The 27915-nt window shown below is 39.5% G+C and overlaps 2 protein-coding genes across 3 annotated transcripts; both read left to right on the top strand.

Annotated features, from left to right (window-relative positions):
* Positions 1-34: 34 nt before the first annotated feature.
* On the top strand, positions 35-11991 carry samm50 (SAMM50 sorting and assembly machinery component). 2 transcript variants are annotated; one of them, XM_084060058.1, is made up of 15 exons: positions 35-191; positions 1455-1565; positions 1838-1939; positions 2214-2301; positions 3305-3411; positions 4401-4531; positions 4796-4883; positions 5622-5750; positions 6297-6368; positions 6581-6667; positions 7893-7963; positions 9004-9071; positions 9637-9783; positions 10809-10950; positions 11685-11991. In XM_084060058.1, the coding sequence occupies exons 1-15, from the start codon at positions 171-173 to the stop codon at positions 11728-11730; spliced, it is 1410 nt and encodes a 469-aa protein (XP_083916184.1). In that variant the 5' UTR covers positions 35-170; the 3' UTR covers positions 11731-11991. The 2 variants fall into 2 exon arrangements, with proteins under 2 accessions (XP_083916184.1, XP_083916183.1); XM_084060057.1 differs by having other exon boundaries at positions 9004-9073; positions 9630-9783.
* A 1741-nt stretch (positions 11992-13732) lies between these two features.
* Positions 13733-24962, top strand: api5 (apoptosis inhibitor 5). Its single transcript, XM_084060764.1, has 14 exons — positions 13733-14161; positions 15492-15653; positions 16533-16626; positions 16959-17024; positions 17537-17688; positions 18472-18678; positions 19948-20052; positions 20391-20480; positions 20731-20909; positions 22354-22447; positions 22965-23021; positions 23429-23508; positions 23641-23777; positions 24258-24962. The coding sequence occupies exons 1-14, from the start codon at positions 14087-14089 to the stop codon at positions 24335-24337; spliced, it is 1578 nt and encodes a 525-aa protein (XP_083916890.1). The 5' UTR covers positions 13733-14086; the 3' UTR covers positions 24338-24962.
* The last annotated feature ends 2953 nt before the right edge of the window (positions 24963-27915 follow it).

Raw genomic sequence — 27915 nt, 5'->3', positions numbered from 1 at the left:
GGAAAAACAAATAGGAAAAAGGGGCGTGGTTAAGGAGTGTCATGGCGGCACCCGCCTGCAAATATAAACTACCCTCGTCCGACGGACTACTAGTACATATGATTTAACTTCTCCAATAAACCAAACATATCTGCTATATTTCGCAGGGCGATCGTGCTCTAGCGCTAAAAATGGGTACCGTTCATGCCAGGGTAAGGACATCTACGTCACATTTATTACATGAATGAACGCATGACCTATATACAGTATGTGTGCACTGTACAAGGCTAATGTTACTGCTGTCAAACCCCCACACAGGCCCTATGACAAGCATGGACCAGTCATAATCCTCAAAACGGAGTCATATTTTGAATATAGTAGATTCTTACGTGCTTTTATACACTTGATATACAATATAAAGTGCAGTAGCCTACATAGACATATTTATTTCTGTAAATTGATTCATAACCACTCAGACTCGGTGCACCTAAACTGGTGCACCGAGTTTCTTTTTCTTTCTTTCTTTTCTTTGTGAAATATTCATTTTTTATACTTTTTAATTTGCAAACTGTAATAATGGGATATTGGGATTATGACTATTATAAATAATATTTTTTTAATATTCTATAAAGACTACTATGTGGTCTTAGGTAGGGTCTTAAAAAAAGGAAATTGACTGATTGATTGAATACTTTATTAACAGTTTGCAAAAAGATGACCTCAATTGAGGTCCTGTGTATTCAATTCAAAGACAAACAATAATACACAATAATATGCAAAACATCATATATACGAGTAGTCAAATGGGGGGAAAGGATATTTGGGGGTGATGTGCACAGGTTGTACATTTACTATGTCTTGTCATATGTATACAGAAACATAGGGCGTGTTTACCGTGCAAATATTTAACAGTTTAAGGGTCTATGGGTGGTACTTGTGAAAGCTATACAACTGTTTTGAAGGCTGTGAATTTAGGAATTGTTTGTTATGCATTTCATACCAACAGAAAGTATACATGACTGAGTAGGACTATGCTACTGAGAATTTTTAATGAATGGGAAAATATATCATTAATGAAAAAGTAAAATATGAATATAAATTAATGGTTCATGATGAAAGAATAAATCAAACACAAATACGTTTAAGGTATCATAAGCTATAGGCACAGCATATGATAATAAACCTGTTCTTCATGACCAATGATACAGAATAGATTTTAGGCTCTGAGTTAGCTAGCTAATGGGAAAAGGAAGATTGCAGTAGATAATGGATCCAGTGTCTGATACTGTGGTGAACCCAAACCATGCTGAATAGGTTACCTTGGTAGCCAGATCGTCAGTCTGCAGAAAGTGGAAGCTGAGAGGTCTTCCTCACACTTCTGTAATATGAAGAATTTTATGGGATTAATATTGTAGCATGGTAATTTAAGTATTGAAATACAACATTTTATCTGTTGATGCTGACCTGTGTTACAGAGCCTAGACCCTCTGCCCATGCGAGGGCCAGAGCTGGGTGTTCAAGCTGATGACATCGAGGCACCAGAGATGGAACAGGAGTCAAAGCAAGAGGTTCTGGAAAACAAGAATGTAAGGATTTGCCTTGTTCTGCATCCAGGTATTATTTAAAATAGTTTAGCATGGGTCCATATTATTATCTTATCATATATCATATGAAATCACATATCTATATCATAAATAATAATAGTAATAATAATAATGTATTTATTTTATTTGTATTCTTTTAAAGAACAAATAAAGGCAACACTCCTCAGTTTTGGAAGTGCATTGAACAGTGCATTGAACAGACATGTAGAAGAAACACAACTCTGCTCATTTGTTGCTGCCTAATTCTTTTTCAGGTTGTGGTTCAGCGTGTACATATAGACGGCCTATCGAGAACCAAGGATGACCTGTTAACCTATGAAATCGCTGGAGTCTTCCGAGCAAAAAACTTAATTGACGTGGGTATTCGTTGAAGAAGTTGCTGTCAGATGTAAACCGTTATGCTCATGTTTAATTGCTTGCATTTCTTAGTCCTCAAACTCAAGACATTATTTGTTAAAATGGGAAATTTGTACATGCACATTAGTACATTTTCACTAAAAACAGGGGAATCTTTCTTAATTCTTGAAAAGTTCACCGCTTTTTCTGTCAAACTGCAACAGATTGTTATTGTTGTACTGAAGTGTGTTCCCATCAGCAGTCCTAATATGTGGTTCTCTCATGTGTTATTAGGTCATGAAGACATCCCATGAAGCCAGACAGAAGTTGCTACGTCTCGGCATCTTCAGAAAAGTAGAAGTTGTCATCGACACCTCACAAGGTGCTGTCACATACGTCATGGTTTATATTAGAACATAGTACCCCGTCAGATATCTCTTTGATGTAATATGTGATTTTCAATTCCTATACATTTTTAGGGTTGCAACTATCGTTGAATTTTTTGATCAATCGAATAATCGATAGCCATGGTTTTGGATAATTAAGAAATATATGTATCAACAAATCAACACGAAAAAATAAACTACATCACCTAGGGTGACCACCCGTCCCGAAATTCGCGGGACAGTCCCGAAATTGGACCCTCTGTCCCGCGTCCCGCACAAGCAGAGCAATGTCCCGAAAATCAAAGATATGAAAAAAAACTAAAAACAATTTTGTTTTTGATAATAAATCGGTAAAATCAGGCAAAAATAAGAATTTAATAACATAACCCTAACCTAACCCTAATCTTAACCCTAAAACCGAAATAAAGAAACCAAAAAACGAACCTAATCCGGCCAGAACCGCGCGCGTGAACGGGAGGTCCTCATGCACGCGCGCTGTGCGCGCGTGCATGTGTCCCGCGATGTCCCGCGGAACGGGTACGTCTGTCCCTCAATGGGTCTGTTTGAAGGTGGTCACCCTAACATCACCAGACGATCAGAGATCTGCACGTACTGATACTGTCGGGTGACATCTAAATACAGTGAATGGGTTAAAACTGTGTTGAAACTATTCAGAGATTTAAAAAATAACAGCATCACAGATCCAATAGAAAGACTTTAGGGTCCTTCATATTATGATGGTATCAAGATTGGAGCAGTGGATGTAGGTGTGTTACCACTGATTTTCTCCAGCGTCTAAGCACATTCATTGAATTTACATTTCTCCAGACATATCAGTAGGCAGAGATCTCTAATCGTCTGGCTACATGAGACTATTTGTTCACATAAAAACACAATTTAAAAAGTATTACATTTTTATTTATACAGTATTTATATAATAAAAATAATTTATTTGTTGCATTTAGAAATCCAGAAATAAGCCTGATTTTGCCCCTGTAGGTACGGACGCTCTTCCCAACGGTCTAGATGTCACGTTTGAGGTGACAGAGTTGAGACGGATGACCGGCAGCTACAACACCATGGTCGGAAACAATGAAGGAAGCATGGTCAGTACCACAACACCTGCTATACAGACCTCACCTATCACATATGAAGGAAGCATGGTCATCAGTACTGCTATACATATCAGATATGCCTCAGTTTGTTCTGAAGTTAGTGAACCATGTCTGAACCATGGAAGACTGGTCTGCTCCTGTTAATTTAGTTGTGGCAAAGAGTTTTCTATGTAAGATACATGATGGAATGTTACCTCAATCACAACTATGGGGTGTCAGGCCAGGCCAAATAAACTTAAAGAGCAAATTCAAAATATAAAATGTAGCCGGCAGCGGTGGCCTAGTGGTTAGAGGGGCGGCCTTGATACCGGAAGGTCCCTAGTTCGATTCCCCAATTCATCACATCGATCATGAATCACCGCTGAATAGCCCTTGAGCAAGGCTTCCATGCAGGGTCCGGCTGGAAACAAGCTTCGTGCTTAGTCCGACACCCTGGGTAAACAACAAACTTTGCTTTGCTTTTGCTTTGCTTTGCTTTGCTAGCCTGTAGCCCATGGTTGCCCACACTTTTTTTGACTTGAGAACTACTTTTAAAACTCAAAAAGATCTACCAACCAAAAAATGATTGTACCATTGCTGAAAATACTTTAAAATTCAGGCACATAGCAGCCTATGTGTCAGTGTCAGCTACATTATTCCATAAATGATTCTCAACAGCAGGTGATGCTATGGAAAGACCACCCTATGTTGTATTTTATTTCTCTGGTACTTATAGTTCTTCTCCTACGCCTTCTTTCACTTTAAAACACCTCGGGGGTCATTTTAACATCTGCTCTGACAGTTTTTAAGTTGCATTACATCAGACACGCCCCCTCCCTCCCTATATAAGCCTAACCATGTTAGACTAATTTAAAACACATGTCCCTGGTTCTGGTGACTGATATTGTCAGTCTAATGCTGGAGTGGACAGTGTTTTTTTCTCTAGAATCTTTATTGAAATAAACAAATATTGAGGAAATTATTTCCTTTCACATTTACAGGTACTAGGGTTGAAGCTCCCCAACATGTTTGGACGTGCAGAGAAACTCACCTTCCAGTTCTCTTATGGCACCAAAGAGACGTCTTATGGTCTGTCTTTCTTCAAACCCCAACCTGGACGCTTCGAGCGCAAGTAAGGCATGACTACTCCACCACAACTTATACTTAGTTATATGTCCTCTTGCAGAGAAATAACTTACTTGAAGGTTTGCATTGTTTTTAATTCAATGTAATTATGATGGTTGAGTTATTTAGCCCATTCAGAAAACATGATAATTCATGTGTAGAGTAAGGGTCGTTCACCAAAAGTCATTCAAGTTACGCTTATTCTGACAGCAGTGATATGAAGGAAACGCTTTTCTCTGGTAACATTGTATTTTCTGTTCCTCTGCAACAGCTTCTCAATCAACTTGTACAAAGTCACAGGCCAGTTTCCATGGAGTTCCCTGAGAGAGACAGATCGAGGTGTCTCCACAGAAATGACTGTAAATACTTTCATCCATCCCTGATACCGTTATCATATTCACCTTTTGTTTAATCTGCTGTTTTCCTCTTGCCTCTTTTTCACATTAATGAAGTAACTTATTAAACGACCACTTAAAGCTCTATAATCAATACAGTCTATTCACAGCTTCCATATATCATGCGTTAACTTCAATGTTATTTTTATTATACTTGGCATTAGTTAAAAAAAAAGAAGAAAAAAAACCAAAGTTATTAAAACGTTAGTGACCTTGCCTGAATAATTGAGTCAATCTTGGCCAAACGTAAATGAGTAACTCATGGATGATTGAATGTTGTGTTTCTCCAGGGAATATTTTTGGATATACTTTTCAAAATTAGTGTGCATTTTAAAATGCATGAAAATGCAATGATACCATAACTTTAATAACAAAACATAACCATGCATTCATTTTTATGATTTCATTACCTGTCTCAAGCACATTTTAATTCCCTGCAAATTGATTTGAATAGTGTATGACACAAACTGAATCCAATGGCTTCCTTGAAAATCAAACAAACCATAGAATGCTTTGGAAAATGGTCGTCAGTAATGTCAATTATATTGTGGGTCAAATCCAATGGACTAAACATGCTAGACCACCGGTATGTTAATTTAAGTAATCACATTACAGTGGTTAGTTCCCCCAAAATGCATTAGTCTCCTCTTCTCTCCTTTTCTTTTACATTAACTATGTTCATTTTTATTTCTGTCCCACCAGTTCCCACTGTGGAAAACCAGTCAGACGTTGAAGTGGGAGGGTGTGTGGAGAGAACTGGGCTGTCTGGCTCGTACAGCATCCTTCGCTGTCCGGGAGGAGAGTGGTCACTCTCTCAAGTCCTCACTCTCGGTACTGTACTACTGTATTCTAAAGATATTGTTTCACGAACCTTGCTGTGGGTCCGCCTGCCTTATTTTAAAGTGATTTAGAAAGTAATTCATTTGTTGCTGAAACTTGCACAGCAGGAAGTCGAGTGAACCAACATGGGACTTTGAGTGAACCAAATTGAGCACTCCTGCTATGCTAGGAAATACTAAATCACGCCACATGTTTGTCACTCTCAGCCTACATTACAAACGTGTCCACCAGAGTGTGCTGAAAATGCCAAACAAAGTTGGGCTGAAACACTACCAGAGGCATTAAGCCACGAGGCTTAACTATGCACACCTGCTCTAGGTGCATTTGGTTTAGTTTAATAGGAAGGGGTGAAAACATATTAACATACTTTGTATCAGTAGCAGCACAATGAGGAGTTTGTTAGTTTCCATTAGTGAATATACTATACCAACATTGTGGTTGTTGTTAAAAGACGACGAAGTAGAAATAGATCCATTATGTGTCAATATGTAACACAACTATATATGTATTGACTTTTCTAATTATCTTCTCTCCTAGCATGCTATGGTTATTGACACCAGAAACTCCTCCATTCTTCCCAGGAACGGGGGCCTGATAAAGATCCATCAGGTTAGTTTACTAGCCATAATACTATTTGTGTTCACTGACACAAGGAAGAACAGTACCAATAGTAGGGATGGGTATCGTTAGGATTTGATTGATTCCAACTCCGTAACATATAGCTAAATCATAGTGTATTGTTTGGTTGTGTTTATTGATGTTTAGTGATATTGTATTGTGTCATGCTTATGTTGTGTTATATTGTGTGTTGTGTTGTGTAGGAGTTGGCTGGTTACACCGGGGGCGATGCCAGTTTTGTGAAGGAGGACTTTGAGATCCAACTCAACAAAAGTTTGTTCTGGGACTCGGTGAGATACTCCATAATAATGTAAAGTTGTAATATGTTCAGTTTAGTTCTATTTAATTGTATTATGTTAATTATCCTCAATTACATTGAATTCAGTTCAGTCCATTTCAGTCCAATTCAGTTCAAAGAGATTAAAGACTAGCTGAAATGGCTTCGCAACCATATCAAGATGTATTTCCTTGTGAAACAGGGGCTAGGTGCTTCCTCAGCCAATCACATCAGTGGTGTTTCATTTCAGCTGGTCTTTAAATTCAATACATTATACATAATTAAATGATCAAGAAAGAATAACTTTGATTGTCTATCTTGCGGTTTATTTAGTCTAGTTTGCACAATAATAAACAGAAGCAAAGTGGAGAGAAAATAAAAAATATAAAATGTGGTTGAGTGAGTACTTGAGACCAGTGTTTCTGTAACCAACTGGAAAAAAACTGACAATATGAGTTAACTCTTCATGAATTGAAAATGTTTGTCAAAGAAGTTAGTTAAAAGGTTAAAAGTTAAAAAGTTAAAAAGTTTTAAACAAAAGAGGATTTCCAAAGTACTGCTTGCCAAAAAAGGTGTGAAATGCAGACTTGCAAAGAAAGGAATTCCAAGGCACTCCGTCTCAAGTGAAAAAAATATATGAATTTATTTAGAGCAAGGCAAATGAGTATGACCAACGCATTTCGACCTAGAAGGTCTTCATCAGGGTCTGTTTGTCTGTTGACAAAAGTTAACACTTTTGTCTGTCTCCCTCTGAGCTTTCCTACTGTCTGTGTCTTTTACACTGTCTCCCCTGTCTCTCCTACATTACTTTCTTCCAAGATTTCCAATTGTCTCTCTGCTCTACTGTCTCCCTCTGAGCTGTCCTCCTGTCTGTCTGTTTGTCTCTCCTACACAGTCTCCCTCTGAGTTTGTCTCTCCTACACTGTCTTCCTCACATCATTCCTATTGTCTGTTTCTCCTACACTGTCGCCCTCTCAACTTTCCTACTGTCTGCTGTGTAGGAGAGACGGACAGTTCTAAAGGTGAGAGGGAGAAAGTGTAGGAGAGACAGTCTCCCTCTCAGACTGCATCTCCAACATTGTTACCCTCTCATCTGTCCCACTCCCTGTCTCCCTGACAGCTGTCCTAACGTCTTCCCTACAGTCTCCCTCTGAGACAGTATCTCCTACACTGTCTCTGCCAGCTTTCTACTGTTTCTGCTGCTGATTTTTTTAAAAGCTTTTTCCTTCATCTCTCAGGTCTTGTCTGCCTCTATGTGGGGAGGGGTGCTGTTGCCGATCGGTGAGAAGCCAACGAGCATAGCAGACAGGTACATAATGATACTGAATACCGTCCAACCGCTCTGTATTACTTACTGTAAATGGAATATTTAAAAGTGTCCTTTCACTTGGGCCCTATTTTCATAGTTGTTTCTATTATGCTCATTAGTTATGATTTAAAAGGTTACATCATTATCATCAAACATTAATCTGTTGGGGTTTTTTTGTTATTCAATTAATCTATGCAATTATTTTGTACCATAATGGTGATAAAACGAGGCAATAAAGTACAATGCTCATCAATTTTAAATGTTCATCAAAAGTCATGTGAACCCAAGAAGACATCTTGAAATGATTTAATCAGCGAACAAAAACATAACTTTTCATTTTATAATATGAAACAAAGACAGTATTCACATTTGATGGAGTTATAAATAGTTCATATTAGAAATATTTACATAATGCTAGGTGATATCCAGGACATGAAGCTCTAAATGTTTTTCATAACCAGTCAGCATCATGGTGAAACTACATAAACAAATTATTTCTTTGTTTCTTTTTCTTATTGTTTTGTATGTGTAACTGTGCTGATATACAGTATTGTGTATACAGTATACGTATAATACATTCCTCAATTAAGAGTAAAACACTGGGGCGCTTGGGTGTCACAGGGGTAAACTTCCGGACCACCACTGTGGAGATTAGGGATTTGAATCCTCCACGATAGCTATGGCCTGGCCGAGCGTTTCAACAAGCACAATTGGTCATGTTCATGGGAGGGAAGCCGGAAAGGAAGGGCTTTCTTTGTCACTACACTAGCAATGTGTGTGTGTGTGTGTGTGTGTGTGTGTGTGTGTGTGTGTGTGTGTGTGTGTGTGTGTGTGTGTGTGTGTGTGTGTGTGTGTGTGTGTGTGTGTGTGTGTGTGTGTGTGTGTGTGTGTGTGTGTGTGTGTGTGTGTGTGTGTGTGTGTGTGTGCGCGCGCGCACATCATTGCGTATGACACACATCATTGCGTATGTGCAATGATTTGTGTCTATTTCTGTGCTTACATGACAAGTGTCTGTCTTTATGTGTGTGTGTCTGTGCTAGGTTCTATCTTGGGGGTCCAACCAGCATCAGAGGGTTCAGTATGTACAGTATGGGTCCACAGAGCGATGGTGAGACATTTCTTTGGCTTGAGCTTTATATATTACACACGCCCAAACCCTCCTGCCAATGTATCTGGCAATGATGAAAACAGTGACTATTCCAAACCATATAAACCTAAGCTCTGTTTCCTGGAACAGAGCTTTGTTGGTCAGCACTATTTGTTGGTCAGCAGTCAGCACTCTTCTACACGGAGGTCTTCTTCACATAGATAGTGATTGAATAGTTTAACCACATGAACCCTGGTGTCCTTATTTTGGCAATTGTTTTAATATATATATTCTTTTACATTTTACAACATTTTCAAAATGTTTTAATTGTCAAATAAAAGTACAAATAGCAGATCTACAAGCACACACCTTGCTGAGAATTTTGCGTTGTAGATTTTGGGCCCTGAAATAAAGACGGAATCAAATAAGGGTCTGTGGCTTCTGCTATCTATCCATTGAAGTACATGGAGTGAAAGCTCTATCCCTGTCAAGCGTTGGTGCCGTTATACGATTGACCTACTGTACAAAGGACCACTATAGGCCTACTGACCTGTGGTGTTCTGCGCTGGTATTACTGGTCTGGCAGGTGACTACCTGGGAGGAGAGGCCTACTGGGCTGGGGGTCTACACCTCTACACACCTCTTCCATTCAGACCAGGACGGGGGGGCTTTGGTGACCTCTTCAGAACACACTTCTTCCTCAACGCCGGGAATCTGTGCAACCTCAACTACGGTGGGTATCAGAATCACTCGACATTAACGACCTTTGAATACCCACTAAAAGAGCACACATTACTCACATGAGTGTAGCATTACATTGCAAAACATATATCCGACCAGTAGGTGGTAGACTACAGCTAGACAAAGCTCAGCAAGTAAAATTAGTGTTCATTATAAGGTAGTAGTGATGCGCGGGTCGGGTTTTTTCATGACCCGCCCCGCCCCGCGACGGAACCCAACCCGCCTCAACCCGCCCCGCGAACCCATATATAAATCTATGGATTAACCCGCCCCGCGACCCGCGATTTTTATTCTGTAAAATCATGGTTAGAAAATAATCCCCAAGTGTATTCAAACTGTTTTATTGTTATTATTCTTATTCTTATTAGGAATAAAGACAAAACAAGAGCATGTGATTTTATTTATTTTTTTGCGTGTGAGAGCGGCTGACCCGCTCACCCGCAGCCCGCATAAAATTCTCCGAAATTCTGACATGACCCACCCGCGCCGCGGGTTGACCCGCGGGTCCCGCGGGTTACGGGTCAACCCGCGCATCACTATAAGGTAGGGTAAAATAGCTAAGTATCCTACCTGGGTGTTGTAGTGCGTGTAGTCAGCAGTGGTTAAAGTTTTAGTAGGCAGTAGGATGTATGGTAAACCTACCTTAGTTTTACTATAGTTAACATGTTCACTTCTTTTATTAGGTTATCAGTTATAAATGGTAAATGGTGCATTTATATAGCGCTTTTAGCCAAAGCGCTTTACATAGATTGTGCATTACATTCACCCATTCACACACATATTCACACACCGATGGCGGAGGAAACCATGCAAGGTAGCAACCTGCTCATCGGGAGCAATTATGGGTTCAGCGTCTTGCTCAAGGACACTTCGACACTAACTCTTCTGGGGGAGCCCGGGATCGAACTGGAAACCTCACAGCTTCCATCCGGCCGCTCGACCTCTACCCCTGAGCCACTACCGCCCAGTTATTGATCAATTTATTTTGTGTGTGCACTTGTCGTTACCTTTTTCCAGGAGAGGGCCCGCGAGCTCACTTGCAGAAGTTGGCAGAGTGTATCCGCTGGTCATATGGAGCAGGCATCGTGCTGCGTCTGGGGAACATCGCCCGCCTAGAACTGAACTACTGCATTCCTATGGGAGTCCAGAGTGGAGACAGGTACGGACAGCTAGTGTTTGATGCTATTAGTCACATTGTGTTCATACCTAAAGGTTACTGCTGGTTTAGAAGACAAAAATACAGGATGCTTAACTATACTTTTCAAAACAATTTATTTGCCTTTGTTATTATTATCATTATTATTATTAATTTAATCCTTTTTGCTAGTGTAAATGGTAAGTACACTGAAAAGTCTGAACTGTGCCCAGATGAAGTGGGTTGAATCAGTGCTCTGTTGCTCCATATGATGGAATACATCCAGAAATGCAGACATTTCCAGAATAAAAGTGAACTTGAAGTTCAAACATGGTCTGATGCTTCTTAAAGGGGAATTTCACAGAAACTAACTTACATTACTCTACAAATGTTTTCTCCAAACAAACAAACAAACAAAAATGCCGGACAAATTCTCCCTGGTGGGACGGTGTTACAGAATCAACCGTATGTGCAGCATACATCACATATACACCACAGACTTCATACTGTACATGAAACAAGAGACACGTACTGTAAAAGAAAACAACAATTGCCAAATGTGACATGAGTTCCTTTCATTTATTTCATGGAGTGTTTTTTTTTACCCTTTCATTTTGGGTGAACCTAGCATCAGTGAGTACATGGGTCTCTCCCGCTGAGACGCAGTTGTACGTTGATAATTTATGATCACTGAATAGTTTACTTTTCTCTCTTCCTTTGGATGTAAATGGAATCATGTTTCCCTCTTATCTTTACAGAATATCTGACGGGGTCCAGTTTGGAGCTGGAATCCGATTCCTGTGATTTTGTCTTCCTTCGAGTTTCATTGTTTCACGCAAGGGATATTTCATTGAATAAGGGAATCGATCTTCATAGTTTTTAATGACGGCTCCAACCACATAACGATATATTTTGGTAACTCTTGCTGTCAGTGTGCAAGCAAGACGGGTGCTAAAATTTGATATGTGGAAGTAAGGTATGTGATACAGGCCGTGAGTCGAATGTAAATGTGTTCTAAACTATAAGTTACTCTAATAAATTATGTTCCCCGCATGTTTTAAGTGATTGCGTCTCGTTCCTGTGTTGGTAATATGCTGCACCTAAAAATGGGATTGATTTGAGAAAAAGGTGCTTTTAGATTAATAACGGCTTAGAGGTACAGATCAAAAAGAGGCTTTAACTGAAAGAGGTTATAAACATGCAAAGAACATCATTCTAACATTCCTCATTCACTCTTACATAAATCTTGTTCACACAAAATAACAGAAGAATAGAAATAACACAACATAATGAGCAGGAAAGAAAAAATGTTGGTGGGTTCTGTATTCAAATTTGTCAATACAACCCTAAATGCAAGGGGAGTAGGCTAATACTGAAAAAGAAATATTTTTTACATATATGGTTTATGTTTTAACAGCATTATTGTTAAGCAATAGAATTATTCGACACAAATCTAACTTTAACCACTTAAACCCTATATTATACTTTGTCATAGGGCTGGGCAATTAACCGAAGATATATCAAAATCGACATTTAGAACCTAAACTGGCTTAAAGCGGGACCATGTAACTTTTTTTTCATGGATACAAATTTATTTTGTCCAATCTGTATGGTAGAGTATGTTAATACAATATAACTTATACAATTGGGGTGGTTGTATTTTGTCTCCCCGCTCTTCTATTGAGACATTTAAATCGTGTCAAAGGTCATGACCTAGACACAGCATCTGACACGAATTTTTACCTGATGGTCAAGATTCAATTTATCCCCTGAGCAAGCAGGCAGGCTCTATTTGCTCAATGGTAAAAAAATAAAATAATAATCAGCACTTGCGCAGGAAACCAGGTTCAAATCCCTAACCTTAACCCGGATTAGAAAAGGAAAGTTACATAGTGCAGCTTTAATCTTTCTTGCTTATGTAGGTCCATTGAATAATGGAGAAGCAGTTTTTTTGGATACAGTTTTTCTTATATTTCTTATATGTCAACGATCAAAACAACATTGTAATCATTTTTTTTATCACTTACTAGAATTGATTTTTGTAAAAAATATTGAGCCTGTAATATTACAGTACAGATCTTATCAGAGAACTATGAGGGCAGTGTAAAAAACGTGTATAAAATAATATTATTTTTGTTAGTTAGTTTATTTCGGCCCTTTTTTAGACAAACAAGTATGGTACAGTTATATTAGTATTTCACCTTAAAATGGTCCGAAAAGGTGTAGGCTGAAGCTAAAGCTTATTTTGCCTACCCCATTTAAATACAAAATCAAATATCAAAATGGATCAATGAACATAGTTTTGTAATTTGATTTCACAAAACTGAAAAACAATTGATAAATACGTTTACTAATCCAAGTAAGAAAAGAACAAACAAAAAAACTAAAGTAAACATCAAAAAAGGAAATTAAAATTTCACTAATTTTCGTTAACAATACAGTATCAAACTAGTCTGGCGTAGCATCACGTAGCAATATAAACTTTTTGCCACAAAAGACTACACCAAACTACACTACACTTCATTACTAGGTAGATACTTAGTACCATCAAGTATACATATACATACTTTTCTCATATATTCGTACACACTTAAGTATAATAGTACATTATACTACATAATAAACATATATACACAGAGCCTGCATATATTTCCATATGCAACAATAAGACTCATACCCACTATAGTACCAATTTTGTTTTGATTCATTAATCAAAATGTAATTATGTATATAACATTACAAAAACAGAGGTGCATACATCAGTTAAAGCTATGGAGTGGTGGCTCAAACGTCATCACTGTGCGTCCTATTGTAGTTTTATAACAAACGCCACTGGCGCGGTTCATGAAGCGTGCGCATGCGCCATAGTAGTCATTCGAGTACTTTCCTTCCGTACCAGCAGCGGCAGCTCGTCTTGCAAACGAAACGAAACGTTGCTGAACAGAGCAGATTGACTGACTGCGGGGTTTCATTCACAGCCTTCTGGACATTTCCTCGTCCTTCCCCGCTCTAAGGAGCACATCTCGGGTTATTATAGCACTGTTTGCCTTACAATCACCCGAAACCGAGAAGAAGGCGAGCGGAGAAGAGATATAATCTGCGGTATTCGTCGAGCGGCGGTTCTTGTGATCTGGACACTGAGGCCAGGCACGGCACGCAGATGGCGGTCACTGTGGAGGATCTGTACCGTAACTACGGAGTTCTGGCCGACGCTGCTAAGGACAACCTCAGCCAGGTGAACAACACACTGCAGCCACCAGGCCGCTTGCCGAGCCAGCTGGCTTTTGTTTTGGGCGAACGAGAATGATATGAGCCGAGTACCGTCTAGCGGAGCCCCCTCGGTTGTTTGTATTGCATTCCCATCCGTTCATGAGTCGTCTCGGGACAAGCTAAGCTAACTGTTTAGAGTGAAATGACAAAGGATGCGTCGATGAGGTCATAACAAAGCGTCTTATAACCGAATTTAGAACACTTCGAATTTAGAACACGTATATTGATCCCTGCCAGGGGGATACCACGGTTAGATTAATGAATAAAAGTAAAATCTAAACATGAAGGACAATAAGCATTGAAGCTTTAATACATGATACGTAAAAGTGCTTCATACGCATCGTGGCCTGGGCCGCAAAACCGCGTCGTTAGTGTAGGCTACTACTAGTGGTTGCGTGGTACTACAAACACTACTTTTACTCCTTTCCGCTGAAAGTACGGCACATTAAATTAATGTCGGAACCCCTTGAAACTACCAGCCACCATGGGACGATACTAATGATACGTACTAGTAGTGTGACTTCGTGTAAACTGCTTAGCTATAACGCGATTCTTTCTTTGTGACGTCTTTCACTTATCCTTCAAGCTAAAGGCGTCATTCAAACACGTTCTTCCATCTGTAACGTTAAGCCGGTGGGTCCGAGTGAAAATAGAATTGAACCATAAGGATACACAATTTGGCGTTAAATGCCGGACAAAAGTGGAAATGGTGTACGATATAATGATTATGGGCCAGAGTCGACTACTGTTCTACTCCTTAATCTTCTTGGATGAGTTATGCTTTGAATTGAATGTGTAATAAAGAAAATCAAACACTGGATATTTACGGAAACATCAATATCTTGTTTCTGATTAGACCTTTTTTGTATTCTCTTCATTTCTACTGCTTATTTTTAACAGCTCAGTCTAGGATCAAACCATGCCCGTGGTATCAAACCATTCCACGTGGTAATGTTTTTGACTTCTGGATAAACATTCAGGGTTCTGGTAACCGGTGATAAGCATTGTTATCTTGATTTACTGCAATTTTATGCTCTGAATGGATTGAATAGATTGATCAAATGGGAAGGGGGAAAAAATCCATATGATGAAATAATTAAGAAAAGTGTTGTTACTTATTTGCAACCCTAAAGGAAAGTGTGTATTGTAATGGCACATTGCATAGACCAGAGCATGGCAGCATGCATAATATACTGTATTAATAAGAAGGCATAGCTTTTATCCATTCTTTCTCATTTCAATCAAAATGCCATCAAAGAAGTTATCATAATCCTTGCTCTGTTTATATTTTGAAGCACAAAGATGCATACCAGGTCATCCTGGATGGTGTGAAGGGAGGCCCCAAGGAGAAGCGTCTGGCAGCTCAGTTCATCCCCAAATTCTTCAGCAGCTTCCCTGAGCTGGCAGATGCCGCCATAAACGCTCAGCTTGACCTCTGTGAAGACGAAGATGTGTCCGTAAGTTTTAAGCCCCCAGATTTGGTCACTTAACTTAATAAAATAAGGACTATCTTGCCTTGATGATTGTGTGCCTCTTGTGTTTTTTAATATCACTTTATGGTGTGTTGAGAATTGTGTGTGTGTGTATATATATATATATATATACACACACACACGCACGCACGCATGTGTATGTACGTACATACTAGCCGTAGAATACGACTCTCGTAGATGTATTTTATGATTCTGACATTTTCAATCCACGAGAGTCGTAGACACTATTCCGTCTGTCTTCCCCACCCCTCGTTGACTTCCTGTTTACATTTTTTGTATTTCCCAATGTGCTTCGTCACTACCGCCCATTGTGAATTTCCGACAGAATCGGCCACAGACGGCATTAAAACACTTCTTTATTGAAGAATATGGATTATTACATTGCACTAGAACTCCTGACAGTTAGTTAACATTTGGGGCTTGGGGGTAAGCACCTTTATCTTTGCATTTGTACATGTTTGGAGCCCGGACAGGCTAGGAGCTGAAAGTCCAGTTGGCCATGGGGAATAGTGTCTACGACTCTCGTAGATTGAAAATCTCAGAATCATAAAATACATCTACGAGAGTCGTATTCTATGGCTACATACATACATACATACAGCATGTTGTTGTCGTTACTTATAATCATCTTTAGAATGATCTTAAACAAACACAATTAATTAACACAGCTGTGTCTCTGCAGGACTTATTGTTGGGGTCATTAATAATCATCAAGGTGCAGGAGTGTCAAAATTGAGTTTTTCCATGCAGTGTGCCCTTGTTCAGGGTTGTAGCAAAATGTGTGCAGGAATACCCAATATTTAACCTTTTTAAAAACTCTTTCCTGTTCCAATCTGTATCCAGATTAGACGACAGGCAATCAAGGAGCTGCCTCGATTTGCAACGGGCGAGAACATACTCAGGGTGGCAGACATCCTAACCCAGCTCCTACAGACAGGTATTGGAAGTTTTCTGTTCAGCTTGTTTGTTGTTTGGACTGCTGCACAGTGCACCTGAGAACGCTTTACATTGTTAAAGTTTCAGGCAGAGACCCTGATAAAGAGAGTACAAACTGCACTAAACATTCTGCTGATGGACCAACTTTTAAAGAACCAACCAATATCTACTAACACGTCTCCCATATCACTTCCTGTTGTGTTCTGTGTTGTGAGAACTTGCTCTTTAGGTACTTGAAAGACGGAACCATCTTTTTAGTTTGGCTCCTCCTAGTTTGCTTTAAATTTATGTATTAAACTGACAACTGTCTTTACATTTTCGTTGTGCTTCCAGATGACGTCCCAGAGTTCAACCAAGTCAACACGGCACTCCTCTCTATCTTCAAGGTTGACGCCAAAGGTGAGAGTTTCCAAAACGTTCTCATGCAGTGGAACCAAACTGAAATGTTCTCTGCTAGTCCAGACTCTTCATCCCGTCTAGTGTAAAGTTAGGTTTCAGTCTACATTAATAATAAAAAGTATGAAGCCTGCGACCTCTATACAATTTAGCCAGTTTAGTAGATAATGGAGCAGAATGTATTAATTTGATTCAATCGATCCGTCTCCCCATGACAAGGGTGCTAATTGCTTTGATTGTATTGTCACGGGGTGTAGTCAGACAAACCGCTACTTAGAGTGCTGCTTGATGCACGTTTTATACCAAAAGGGTTTGGACAGAGTAAACTACGGATTACCATAATCAGGGATTCTTTAGCGAGGACTTGTACTTTAAGTCAAATTGATGTCCGCAACGAATAGTTGCAATGTTAAAAGTGTATTTTAGTGTTCTGAAATGTATCTGAACACTGAAAGACTGACTGTTATCAGCGTTATTAGTATAGTTTTTATTTATTGGCTCTATATGTTTTCTAGGTACTCTGGAGGGTATGTTCTCTCAGATCCTGCAGGGTGAGGACATTGTCAGGGAGAGAGCCATCAAGTTCCTCTCTCTCAAACTGAAGACCCTGCCAGAGGAAGTCATGACCAAGGAGGTGGAGGACTTTGTCTTTGCTGAGACCAAAAAGGTGAACCCTCACCTGTGTACAACTGGGCCACTAATGTGTGGCATCACTGTGTTACTCAAATGTGGGATAATATTGCAACCTTGTTTCAGCCCTATGGAAATATACATATTGTATGTGTATAAATTAAAAACATTGGCTGTAACTAATTGACTGTTATAGCTCATAGTTCCATAATTACTCATGTCTTTATCTGTTGATATTGCAATGGGGGGAAAAAATAAAATCAGTATTATACCTGGATTAGTTTACTTTACGTTAGTTTGGCAAATAGTATCCAAAAATCCCACTTAATTTTGACAGATGGGAAAGAAGAATTCATGACAAGTGCTATTGCATCTACAGTATGTATTTCACAGGTTTGAATAACAGCTCAGGATTTGAGCTATCTGTTCTCCCTGACCTGGTTAAGTAGTTGATATCCTTCAAGAGTATTTGTGTCTCTGGCGAGTTTGAGAAATGTTTAATATTTGTCTTGTACCTTCCTGCACAACAATGAGTGAAAAAAATGGATCTATTAATCCTAATCATAGAAAGATATGGACACTTTTTGGAAACGTATTCAAATAACTACTTAAGGGGTAGGACTTTCGGTATAGGGCTAAAGTTAGGAGTGTTGAGGGTAGGTAAATGTATTTAACAGCAACCACTCAAGCCCTATGTAATTTGTCGTACGACATATAGCAATGGGTTGAGCTTTTAGATCAGCTGTTTTTGAAAACATTGATGATCTTCATTTACAAAAATACAAATCTGTGTGTCCCTTTGTGCGTGTGTGTCCCCCAGGTCCTGGACGATGTGACCGGGGAGGAGTTTGTGCTGTTGATGCGAGTGGTATGTGGTCTGCGAGCGCTGCAGTCGGTCGCCGGTCGACAGCAGCTGGTAGAGCTGGTAGTGGAGCAGGCCTTCCTGGAGCAGGCACTAAACCCTGCAGACCCCGACACGGTGGACAGACTGTTACAGTGTACGCGCCAGGCCCTGCCACTGTTCTCTGTGAGTGACACGTATTATATTTGTACTACATGTAATTGTCTAGTTCAGAGCAAAGATTTGCAATTGGAATACACTGTTTTAAGCCTGATTCTGATGATGAAGCATTAGAATGGTGAGGAGAACTCAAAACTATTGTTTGATTGTACAACATACTATTGTTGTAATATGTTTAGCTGCGCAGTCCAAATTTTCTTCTGGGTCCTCGTGTATAAATGCAGTGTAGACACACAACAGAGCTCCAGATATAGTATAGACGTTTCTCTGCATAAATCGGATGTATGCATAAAAAAATGAGTTAAAATAAATTGCTTGCCAGTATGCAATTTTTAATGTGGTGCACATTTTGGAGAGAAGTAGGAAATAGTGACGTGGGTGGTGCATCAGCGTGAAGCTGAAGTGCTTGTCTACTGAAAGCCTATCAGCTGGTGAACAGTGTGCAAACAACTTTTTGTCAAAAATATCACTTACGGTTTGGATTGCAGACTTAGCTGCACTATTTAACTTTCCTATTCTACCCTGGATTTGAACCCGATTTCCTGCGCAAGTGCTGAAATGTTGACCATTGAACTAATGGAGCCTGCCTGCTTGCCCAGGGGATAAATGGAATCTTGACTTGTTCAGATAAAAAAAAGATCTAAATGTCTCAATAGAAGAGCAGGGAGATATAATTCAACAACCCCATACATATAAGTTATATTGTATTAACATACTCTACCATACAGTTTGAACAAAATTACATTGTATTCATAAAAAAAAAGTTACATAGTGCAGCTTTAATTCCCATCATGGTTGATTTTTCTTTTTAGTTGCGTCTGTCAATCAGATCCCGTCTGTATAAACTTTTCCACATTCTGCCACAATACAAAAGCACTGATGTACTTCCTTTGAGTTTTGATAAACCAAAGCACATCACTGCATTGGAAGCTAGCTTGTTCACCTAGTGAACTACAAATAGAAAGGCCAGCATGGCTTCTCTTAAGCAGCTATGACTGATGGCCCTTCATTATGGAGCTGCTACTGAACCAGCTGTGGCTGACTACTATATATGTTGTAATTAACATTTGGGGTCACTATTTTGACCTTTTTCCTTACAAGCAGCAGCGGATTTCCCAACACCTTGAATGATATGTACCCAATCTATAGTATTATGTACTTTTAATGTGTGCACGTCATGCCAATTTCTTAGACTGTAAATGAATGTTGTCAAGTGCATGTCCTTGTACATTTACAATTTGTTGTATTTCTTTTCCTCTTTCTCCAACTCTCCAGAAAAATGTTCATTCCACACGATTTGTGACTTACTTCTGTGAGCACGTCCTACCCAACCTCAGCTCTCTGACCAGCCCTGTAGCTGAGCTCGACATTCAGCTGGAGGTCAGTGCTTTATTCTTGTTTATCCTATGTCCCAAGTGGACAATTCAGTTTTTTAGCAAGGAATAGAAGACATTATCACATAACCAGCATTTATTTGCCCAGGTTTGAGGGGTGTGATAAGAGCAATAAGGGTCTGATACGGTAGTAGCTGACCAATCAGCCTATGCCTAAGTTTTTTGATTAATTTAACACTTTATTAACATTTTGCAAGAGGTACAGTTATACAATAATGCTAAAAGATAACACAAAAAGCACTGAGTGCTTGTTTCCATTGTGGTCCTGTATTCAATTCATCAAGACAAATCAAACCACTTATGTGTGTGTTGGTATGTGTGCAGGTGCTGAAGCTGTTGGCAGAGATGAGTCCCTTCTGTGGAGATATGGAGAAGCTGGAAGCCAATCTGCAGCAGATGTTTAAGACATTGCTGGTAGGAACACGCACATTTTGCGTCATGCACGCATGCCATGTACTACTGATTTGTATTTGTTGATCATGGATGCATTTTCAGCAAAATAATCACTCAACACTGTTGAAGTCCAAATTAAATCGATATTTTGCGACCATATTGTGACGTATTTCCTAACTAAACTATTCACCACTGAGTAGCTCCAGCGTTGAGCTTTTTTCCACCTTTTATTTTCATCTTGTCTCGTTATCTTCTCTATCTGTCTTTATAGGAATTCATGCCTCTGCCTCCTGAAGAAGGGGAGAACGGGGAGAACAAGGACGAGGAGCCAAAGCTTCAGTTCAGTTATGTAGAATGTCTCCTGTTTGGCTTCCACCAGCTGGGCAAGAAACTGCCTGACTTCCTCCTAGACAAGGTGGACGCCGAGGGCCTCAAAGACTTCAAGATCAGGTGAGGGCTGTGTACACCATGTCAAGAACTCCAAATTGATGCGTATTCGGCCACCGACTGTCTGTATTTTGCTAATGATCATTATTTCTCTTAATAAGCTATGATTCTATTACCTGATTTTTTTTTATGTGAAGTCGTTAAAATTTGACAGCATTTTATGATTTAACCTGTTTTGGGCATGTCACTGTAGTTCAAAAATGTAAATCTTAAAAATAGCGACTCTACAAAACTCAATATGCGTCATGTGTTGTGAACTTGTAGATTGCCTATTTTAGCTATTCGTCATACAATGACGTATACAGGGCTTAAGTGGTTGAAACGCATTTTTGAAAAATAGTGAAAACTAGACCATACCCGTAGGGGACTATGAGCACCCAAAGTGTGCAGTTTGGCTTATGCGCTGAGAACAGACAGTTTATCAGGGATCGAAAGTGAGTTTGTACTGTGTAGTGCAGTGGTTCTCAAACGTTTTTATGTCAAGGACCCCCAAATTGAAACTTGTTAACCCGCGGACCCCCATTTGAAAAGATATGCCAGGGACCCCCATAAGAGGTTTTTTTTACGGCTCTAGCAGTGAATCTCATCCATTTTAATTTCAAGGACCCCCAGTTTGACATGCATTAGGGCTATGGACCCCCATTTAATGGCATTTCTATGTCTTGGACCCCAATTTATATAGTAAAGTCTATGTTTATTTAACTCTGAGAGTGTACAAATGGAACCAAATGGACCCCTTAGAGTCCATTTGGTTCCATTTGTACACTCTCAGAGTTACAGACCCATAAGGGTTCATTTGGTGCCTAATCTATCATTTAGCTGGGGTCCCCCTGGAACTCCCTCAAGGACCCCTGGGGGTCCCCGGACCCCACTTAAAGAACCAATGGTGTAGTCGTGTGTACACACACGCGCACATCCCGTCGTGGAGGCACAGAACACACACACACCACGGTACATGCTCCCGTCGTGAACACACACACTGGCGTCGCGCAAACACAAATAAAATGTACATTGTGACACGTGGCTCCCTAGCACGGAGAATGGCGTAGGCATGTTACTCGCTGTTTCTCTCGCGAAACCTGGCAACGCACACCAAGACGCATGCGCAGTTTGATCAAGAGTCGACCCAAGACCCAAGACAGCTACCACCGTCCGTGAGGTTACTAGAATTAGAGTAGGATGTGTGCAAATCTTTAAATATATATATTTTTAAAGCCAACATTTTTAACTCAAATCTTTGCTTCTGGGGGTCCCTGGAACAAAATATTTTGATGGGGGTCCGCGGCCAAATACATACAATTTTGGGAGTCCTTGACATGAAAAAGATTGAGCACCACTGATATAGAAACATACGTTATTCAGAAAACTGTTGAGATTTAGGAGACATGTAGAATCGGCTTCAGGTCTCAATGGGTTAAGTGGTTAATGCAGTTCTGTGCTCCAACAGGTTGCAGTACTTTGCCAGAGGTCTGCAGGTTTACATCAGACAGCTCCGAGTGGCCCTGCAGGGCAAGACTGGAGACGCACTCAAGACTGATGAGGTAGGACTAGAACTGGGTGATGGGACTTCTACATGTTACCTTATTATTTCTGGAACAAATGCCCATGTTCACTGAATTTACATATTGTGAACCTTTAGCTAAATGTCCTTGATAACACAAAGTACTTTCATTGAGTAATTAAATTAAATACAGTTTGGTCTTTGATAACACAAAGTACTATTATTGAGTAATTCAATTAAATACAGTTTGGTCTATGTGTATTTTGTATTTACTAGTTTTATTGTGTGATTAAAGTTAAATGTTCAAATAGAAACTTTAATCAAAACCAACTTTTTCAAATTGATTTCAAGATTTTGCACTTTGTCTTTTTGGTAAAAAACATCAGTCAAAACATTGGTAATCAGTGGTCTAGGACTCTCCAAAAACAGGTTTGTGTCAGACGCAAAACCTGGCATTGGTCAGGCTCTAATCAATATGGAGACACCCAAGGGAGTGTTCCATGTTGTATTCTGTTGTCCATCTGATCATGGCTAACTTCTCCTTTATTTGTGTTCAGAATAAGATGAAAGTGGTGGCACTGAAGATCACCAATAACATCAACATTCTCATCAAGGTACTGTCTTTTGGTTTGGTTGAATTAAGCCTTGGGGGTCCCCCCCCCCCCCAAGTCTTTCCTTGTGGAATAAATTTGTATAAACAGTATTTTAACGTCTTTCATTTAGTGTAGTTTTTATATACAGTATGCATGTCTTGTTTTACATACATTATTTTAGCATGTTTATCACTTTCCTTCTATGTAATTCTTGTTAGTATTAGCAAAATATTCTGATTTAATTACCTCAGATATATTAACATACTGTATACATGTACAGTATTTGTATGACTTGTCCTGTGGGTAGTCCTCTGTTTGATGGAATGTAGACTTTGACAACATTGTAAACCACTTCCCTTTATAAATGCTTGATGATTGATTCCCATCAGCTCTAAACACAACCTTATGATGACTTATTTTCCTTCCAGGACTTGTTCCACAACCCTCCATCATACAAGAGCACAGTGACTCTGTCATGGAAACCAGTGCAAAAGGCAGAGCCTGTGGCGTAAGTCTGCTTCACCTCCACTCACAAAGCTGTCATATATCTACACTACTCACACTGTAAAAAAAATATGCTTTTGTCAATTGGTTAGTTAGTTGAGGTTGACCTTTCGATCCTTGACTCTTCTATGCTCAGAGCTAAGAGGCAGTCGGCAGAGGAGATGGGGACAGGTGCAACAGGGAAGAAGCAAATCTCTCCTCTGCCCAGGAGAGACGCCCGACAGATCTACAACCCTCCCAGCGGGAAATACAGCGCCACCATCGGAACCTATGGTGAGAGAGGGGGCAGACTCGGGGAGTTCTCTTGGCTGAAGCTGTTGAATGAATGTTAATTTGGTGTCAAAACTACTGTCACAACACGCAGTATACAATTAAAGATCGAATCCTATATGTGAAGGAATGCCAGGAGGTGAGAGAGGGTCATGACAATTTGTATTTATTTTATTTTAGAACAAAGCTGTTAGAAAATGAAATAAAATGTCTTAATCATTATTTATTTACAGGAGTATTAGTAAACTTTATATAGAACGATGCTGTTTAACCACTTAAACCATATATAGTTGACCAGAGTCCGACAGGAGTCCATTCTAGGCCCCTCCTTTTTTCCCTTGCGTTGTGCGCTTGTAGGTCTGCTATTTTAACCGAATGTTTGAATGTTTGCTCAGAAAAGGCACATGGGTTCATTGGTTAAGAAATATTATTATACTGGTTTGTGTGTCATGTTGACGTGTGTGTGTGTGATGTGATTTCTAGAACAGCGCGGGGGATTCAGAGGAGGCCGGGGTCGAGGTTTCGGCGGCAGGGGCGGCAGGAGTCGAGGACGGATCTACTGAGAGACACTCAAGAGAACATGCTCGTTGAACTGCAGCTCATCACCATCCTCGCTGTTCTGAGGCTACCCTTTCACACTCATCTCCCACATTTTAACCTCGTCCACTTTTTACTTCTTACTTTCCTTGCTTCTGTCTTTCAACATACATTTATTCAGGAAGCCCCCCACACACACACAAACGCACACACTTTGTACGAATCCAAATTCTGCTTCAAAGTCTGGACTTGAACTTTTTCTACCTGCCCTTTTCACCCTCCCTTCCCACCCCTCCCCCTTCTACTCAGCCAAGGTGATAGTTTGAAGAAACGGATTATGTTTTTTGTTTTCTTATTATAATTATTTTTTATTGTGTATTTTTTTGTGGAACAAAATGACTGACAAGTCGTACCTGCGTGATTTGTGTTTTTCCCACAATTTGTTGTAGAAAGAAAAAACAACCATTTCCTTGGCGACGTGTCAACGAATGCATTCTTTGTACCTTTTTATTTAATCCGAAGTTGAAAGGGTTTTTTGATTATCAATGTTTTTAGAGCTTTGATTGGTTATCGGCTGACTTGCTACTTTGTATGAGTCGGATAATGTTTCCATTTGGATTTTTATCATAAACGTAAAACTTGTAATGTAAAGCTCCAGCTTTGGTCCTCTTTTTGTTCATGTAGTGTTTGAATAGCTAAACTACTGTCAGGTCACTTCACCAGAGTCAGATTAGCCGAAATGGTCTCCAGAGATTGCTGCTCTTCATTTCCATTAACATCTGGATTCAGACCTTAGACAGTGTAAGTTATTGTAGGTACATAGACAATGTGGCATGAAATGGCTGGACAGAATTTGGTTCTGATACATCCATGGTCATATTCTAAATGGATTGGATTTGAAGAAGACAATTTGGCCAAATGTGATTGTGTTGGTCAAATTAGCTCTATAAATCTCAGATGCCTATGGTGATAAAGCATTTCCCCTACTGTGTAAGCTCTGCAGATGAGAAGAATATAAAGAATTTGCATGTGAATGTACCGATGAATGGAAATACAAAATTAAGTATGGCAACACCAAGTCCATTTGGGCTACAGCTGGATCACAGGTCGATCTTTGAAGCTTGTTCTTTTTCTCCTGTGTAACACCTTTATTTATTTTTTTCAAATCCCTTAAAAGGGAACCCCTGTGAGGGTGCCTCACTGCGGCTCTTGAGTGTGCTGCGTTCTCATTTTCCTGAGCTGTATTTAACATAACATGGAATATGTGTCCACTAGATCACATCCCCAAGAGGAAACATTAATACCTTTTTTAAAAGCTAATAAGTTGGTGCAAGACAGTTTGTAGTTTAAGCAGTCATTTAAAATATGTATTTTTGGACATAAGACCAGGAAAAGCAACATGCTTGTCCCGTTACAGACTGCTTAAGGACATGCAAACTCTTAATACAAAAGAAGGATGTTAATAGAACCCAGAGGTTTTGTAGTTCACTTCATATTGGGTCTTTATCAGAGCATCAAATAAGCTATAGAACATTGTCATGAGTTTAGGCACCATATGACTCCACAGAAGCAAGTCAATGTAGCTTTGAAGTTTAAAAAACAACCTCTTAGAACCTACATAGTCCTGCAGATTGAACTATTATAGTACAGACCAGGTACACTTCACAATGGCTTTGTTACAAAAATTATTGAGTCAATACAAAATAAATAAATTATTTTAAGCTCCATCTGGGATTCATTTGGCATATGGTAAACACCAGCACATTTGCTGTGGTTGGACAAGCTCACCATACTCGGGTCACACCTTCGCTGGAGCGCCAGCAGTGCACATAGCAGTTACTGTAAGCCTACAGTCATATTGCAGTGTTTACATCATTGGATACAATTTGTGTCCAATTGTAATTTAATCACTTAAGTAAATTATATATGCACTTGACGGTTAGCTGGTCCATCGGTGGCGTTTTCACTCTTCTGGGTAGCTGAATGGAAGCACAACACTACAACAGATACTCTGCCATTTTTAAATCCCAGATTGGAGCTTTATTGTGTGATTGTTATTTGAAAACTGAATTTACATAACTGACAGTCTTAACTGTTATTTACTGTAGGTTACTTGTCATGACTAACATCCAGAGTCCCTCGTTTGAAGTCTGCTACCACAAGCCTGGCGCACATTCACATAATTGCCCAAGTAAGTTAAACCACTTACCCAAAGTTGTTGCCTTGCTCTAGCCTACATATTGAAGTACACACCATAGTTCAATGAGGTTAACCACATGAACCCTAGAATCAAGGTTTTATTTGTCACCCACTAGCTACTCATACAGGTACAAGAAGAGGTTTTGAGGTCCACAAAGTACCTCACAATGACAATAGTGATAAAAAGCATCCCCATTCTGGACATGCTATAATGGGCATACATTCAGCGACGAAAAACTGCTGACCTACAAGCTCCCTGGGATGTGCTCTTTTTGGCGAAGAGATTTGGTGTAGAGGAACAAAAGGAGGGGACCAAGTGTAGACCCCCTGTGGGACTCCTGTAAACAGAGTATATGGGGTTCAAGTGGTTAATGTTGTAGAATAAGGCCATTGTAAAGTTATCTTGTTTGGCTCATAATTGCAGTTGCGTTTGAGTTGGAACCCCCCTTCAGTTCTCAATTTGACCATGGGCATCTCTATTACCACCAGCCAGCAGTTTTACAAATACATATTTATCAATCCTATCCTCCTCACTGACACTCTAGCTCACAGTGACTTTTCTACTTTATGTAAAGAGGGTTTCTAGCCACAAAGGCAAGTATACCTGCTGATGTTTTGCATGTTATAGATATCTATATATGATGTTATTTAAATAGTTTTTGATTAAAACAAAGTGGTTTTATCATCTGAATTGTTTTGGGGTATTTAAAAAAAACGACATTCATTTATTGAGAAAGGAAAGAGACAAGAAACGGCAGAGAGGGGTAAATATGTGACAGGTCTCTCCAGCCTGAATCAAACTGCATGTTGCCATGATGTGGCCTGTACACAGCCTCAGTTACTGCCATGCTCCATCTTAATTTTAACCAAATGTAAAATGTATTTGAATGTTTTAAAAACTAGCGAAAATGGTCGATGTACAATGTGGCTTGTAGATTGGCTATTTTCGCTATTCGTTTCCCCCCCAAAAAATCGAATATTTTCCAAAAACGTTCTGAAAAATATCGAAAATAGTTTCACTAATTTAAAATAGTCTCAAGTGGTTAATTCATAATGTACTTCCTACCCTTCCTAGAAGTAGTAGTCGAGTTGAAAGTGCAACATTTGTCTTTCAAATGTAGTGGAGTGGTCATAAGTATCCAAAAATACAAATACTCAAGTAAAGTACAGATACAAAACAAAATGCACTTTAATACAGTACTCAAGTAAACTTTTTGTCCACCACTGGTTAAAATGGGGACTTGTCCAGGAATGTGGTGGTAGAGGTCATGCTGGGATGAATATAGTTGAGTAGCCCTAGCTAGTCCCACTTTGATTGAGTGGTAGATGTTTGGTTTACCATGTGGAAGACCTGGGTTCGAATCAAGGACCTGTTTAAATATAATTTAGTAGGCTTTATGAATAA

The sequence above is a fragment of the Gymnoscopelus microlampas genome (genome assembly GCF_963454915.1).
Source record: "Gymnoscopelus microlampas genome assembly, chromosome: 6".
Classification (NCBI taxonomy): Eukaryota; Metazoa; Chordata; class Actinopteri; order Myctophiformes; family Myctophidae; genus Gymnoscopelus; species Gymnoscopelus microlampas.
Note: the sequence above shows the minus strand (reverse complement) of the source record. Positions and strands in the feature narration are given on the sequence as shown.

Coding starts and splice junctions, on each gene's coding strand:
- samm50 (XM_084060057.1), top strand. CDS start 171: ATGGGTACCGTTCATGCCAGG. Junction 4,884..5,621: donor GTGTCTCCACAGAAATGACT/GTAAATACTTTC, acceptor CTGTCCCACCAG/TTCCCACTGTGGAAAACCAG. Junction 10,951..11,684: donor GGAGTCCAGAGTGGAGACAG/GTACGGACAGCT, acceptor TTATCTTTACAG/AATATCTGACGGGGTCCAGT.
- api5 (XM_084060764.1), top strand. CDS start 14,087: ATGGCGGTCACTGTGGAGGATCTGTACCGTAACTACGGAGTTCTGGCC. Junction 15,654..16,532: donor GTGAAGACGAAGATGTGTCC/GTAAGTTTTAAG, acceptor ATCTGTATCCAG/ATTAGACGACAGGCAATCAA. Junction 23,022..23,428: donor ACATCAACATTCTCATCAAG/GTACTGTCTTTT, acceptor TTTTCCTTCCAG/GACTTGTTCCACAACCCTCC.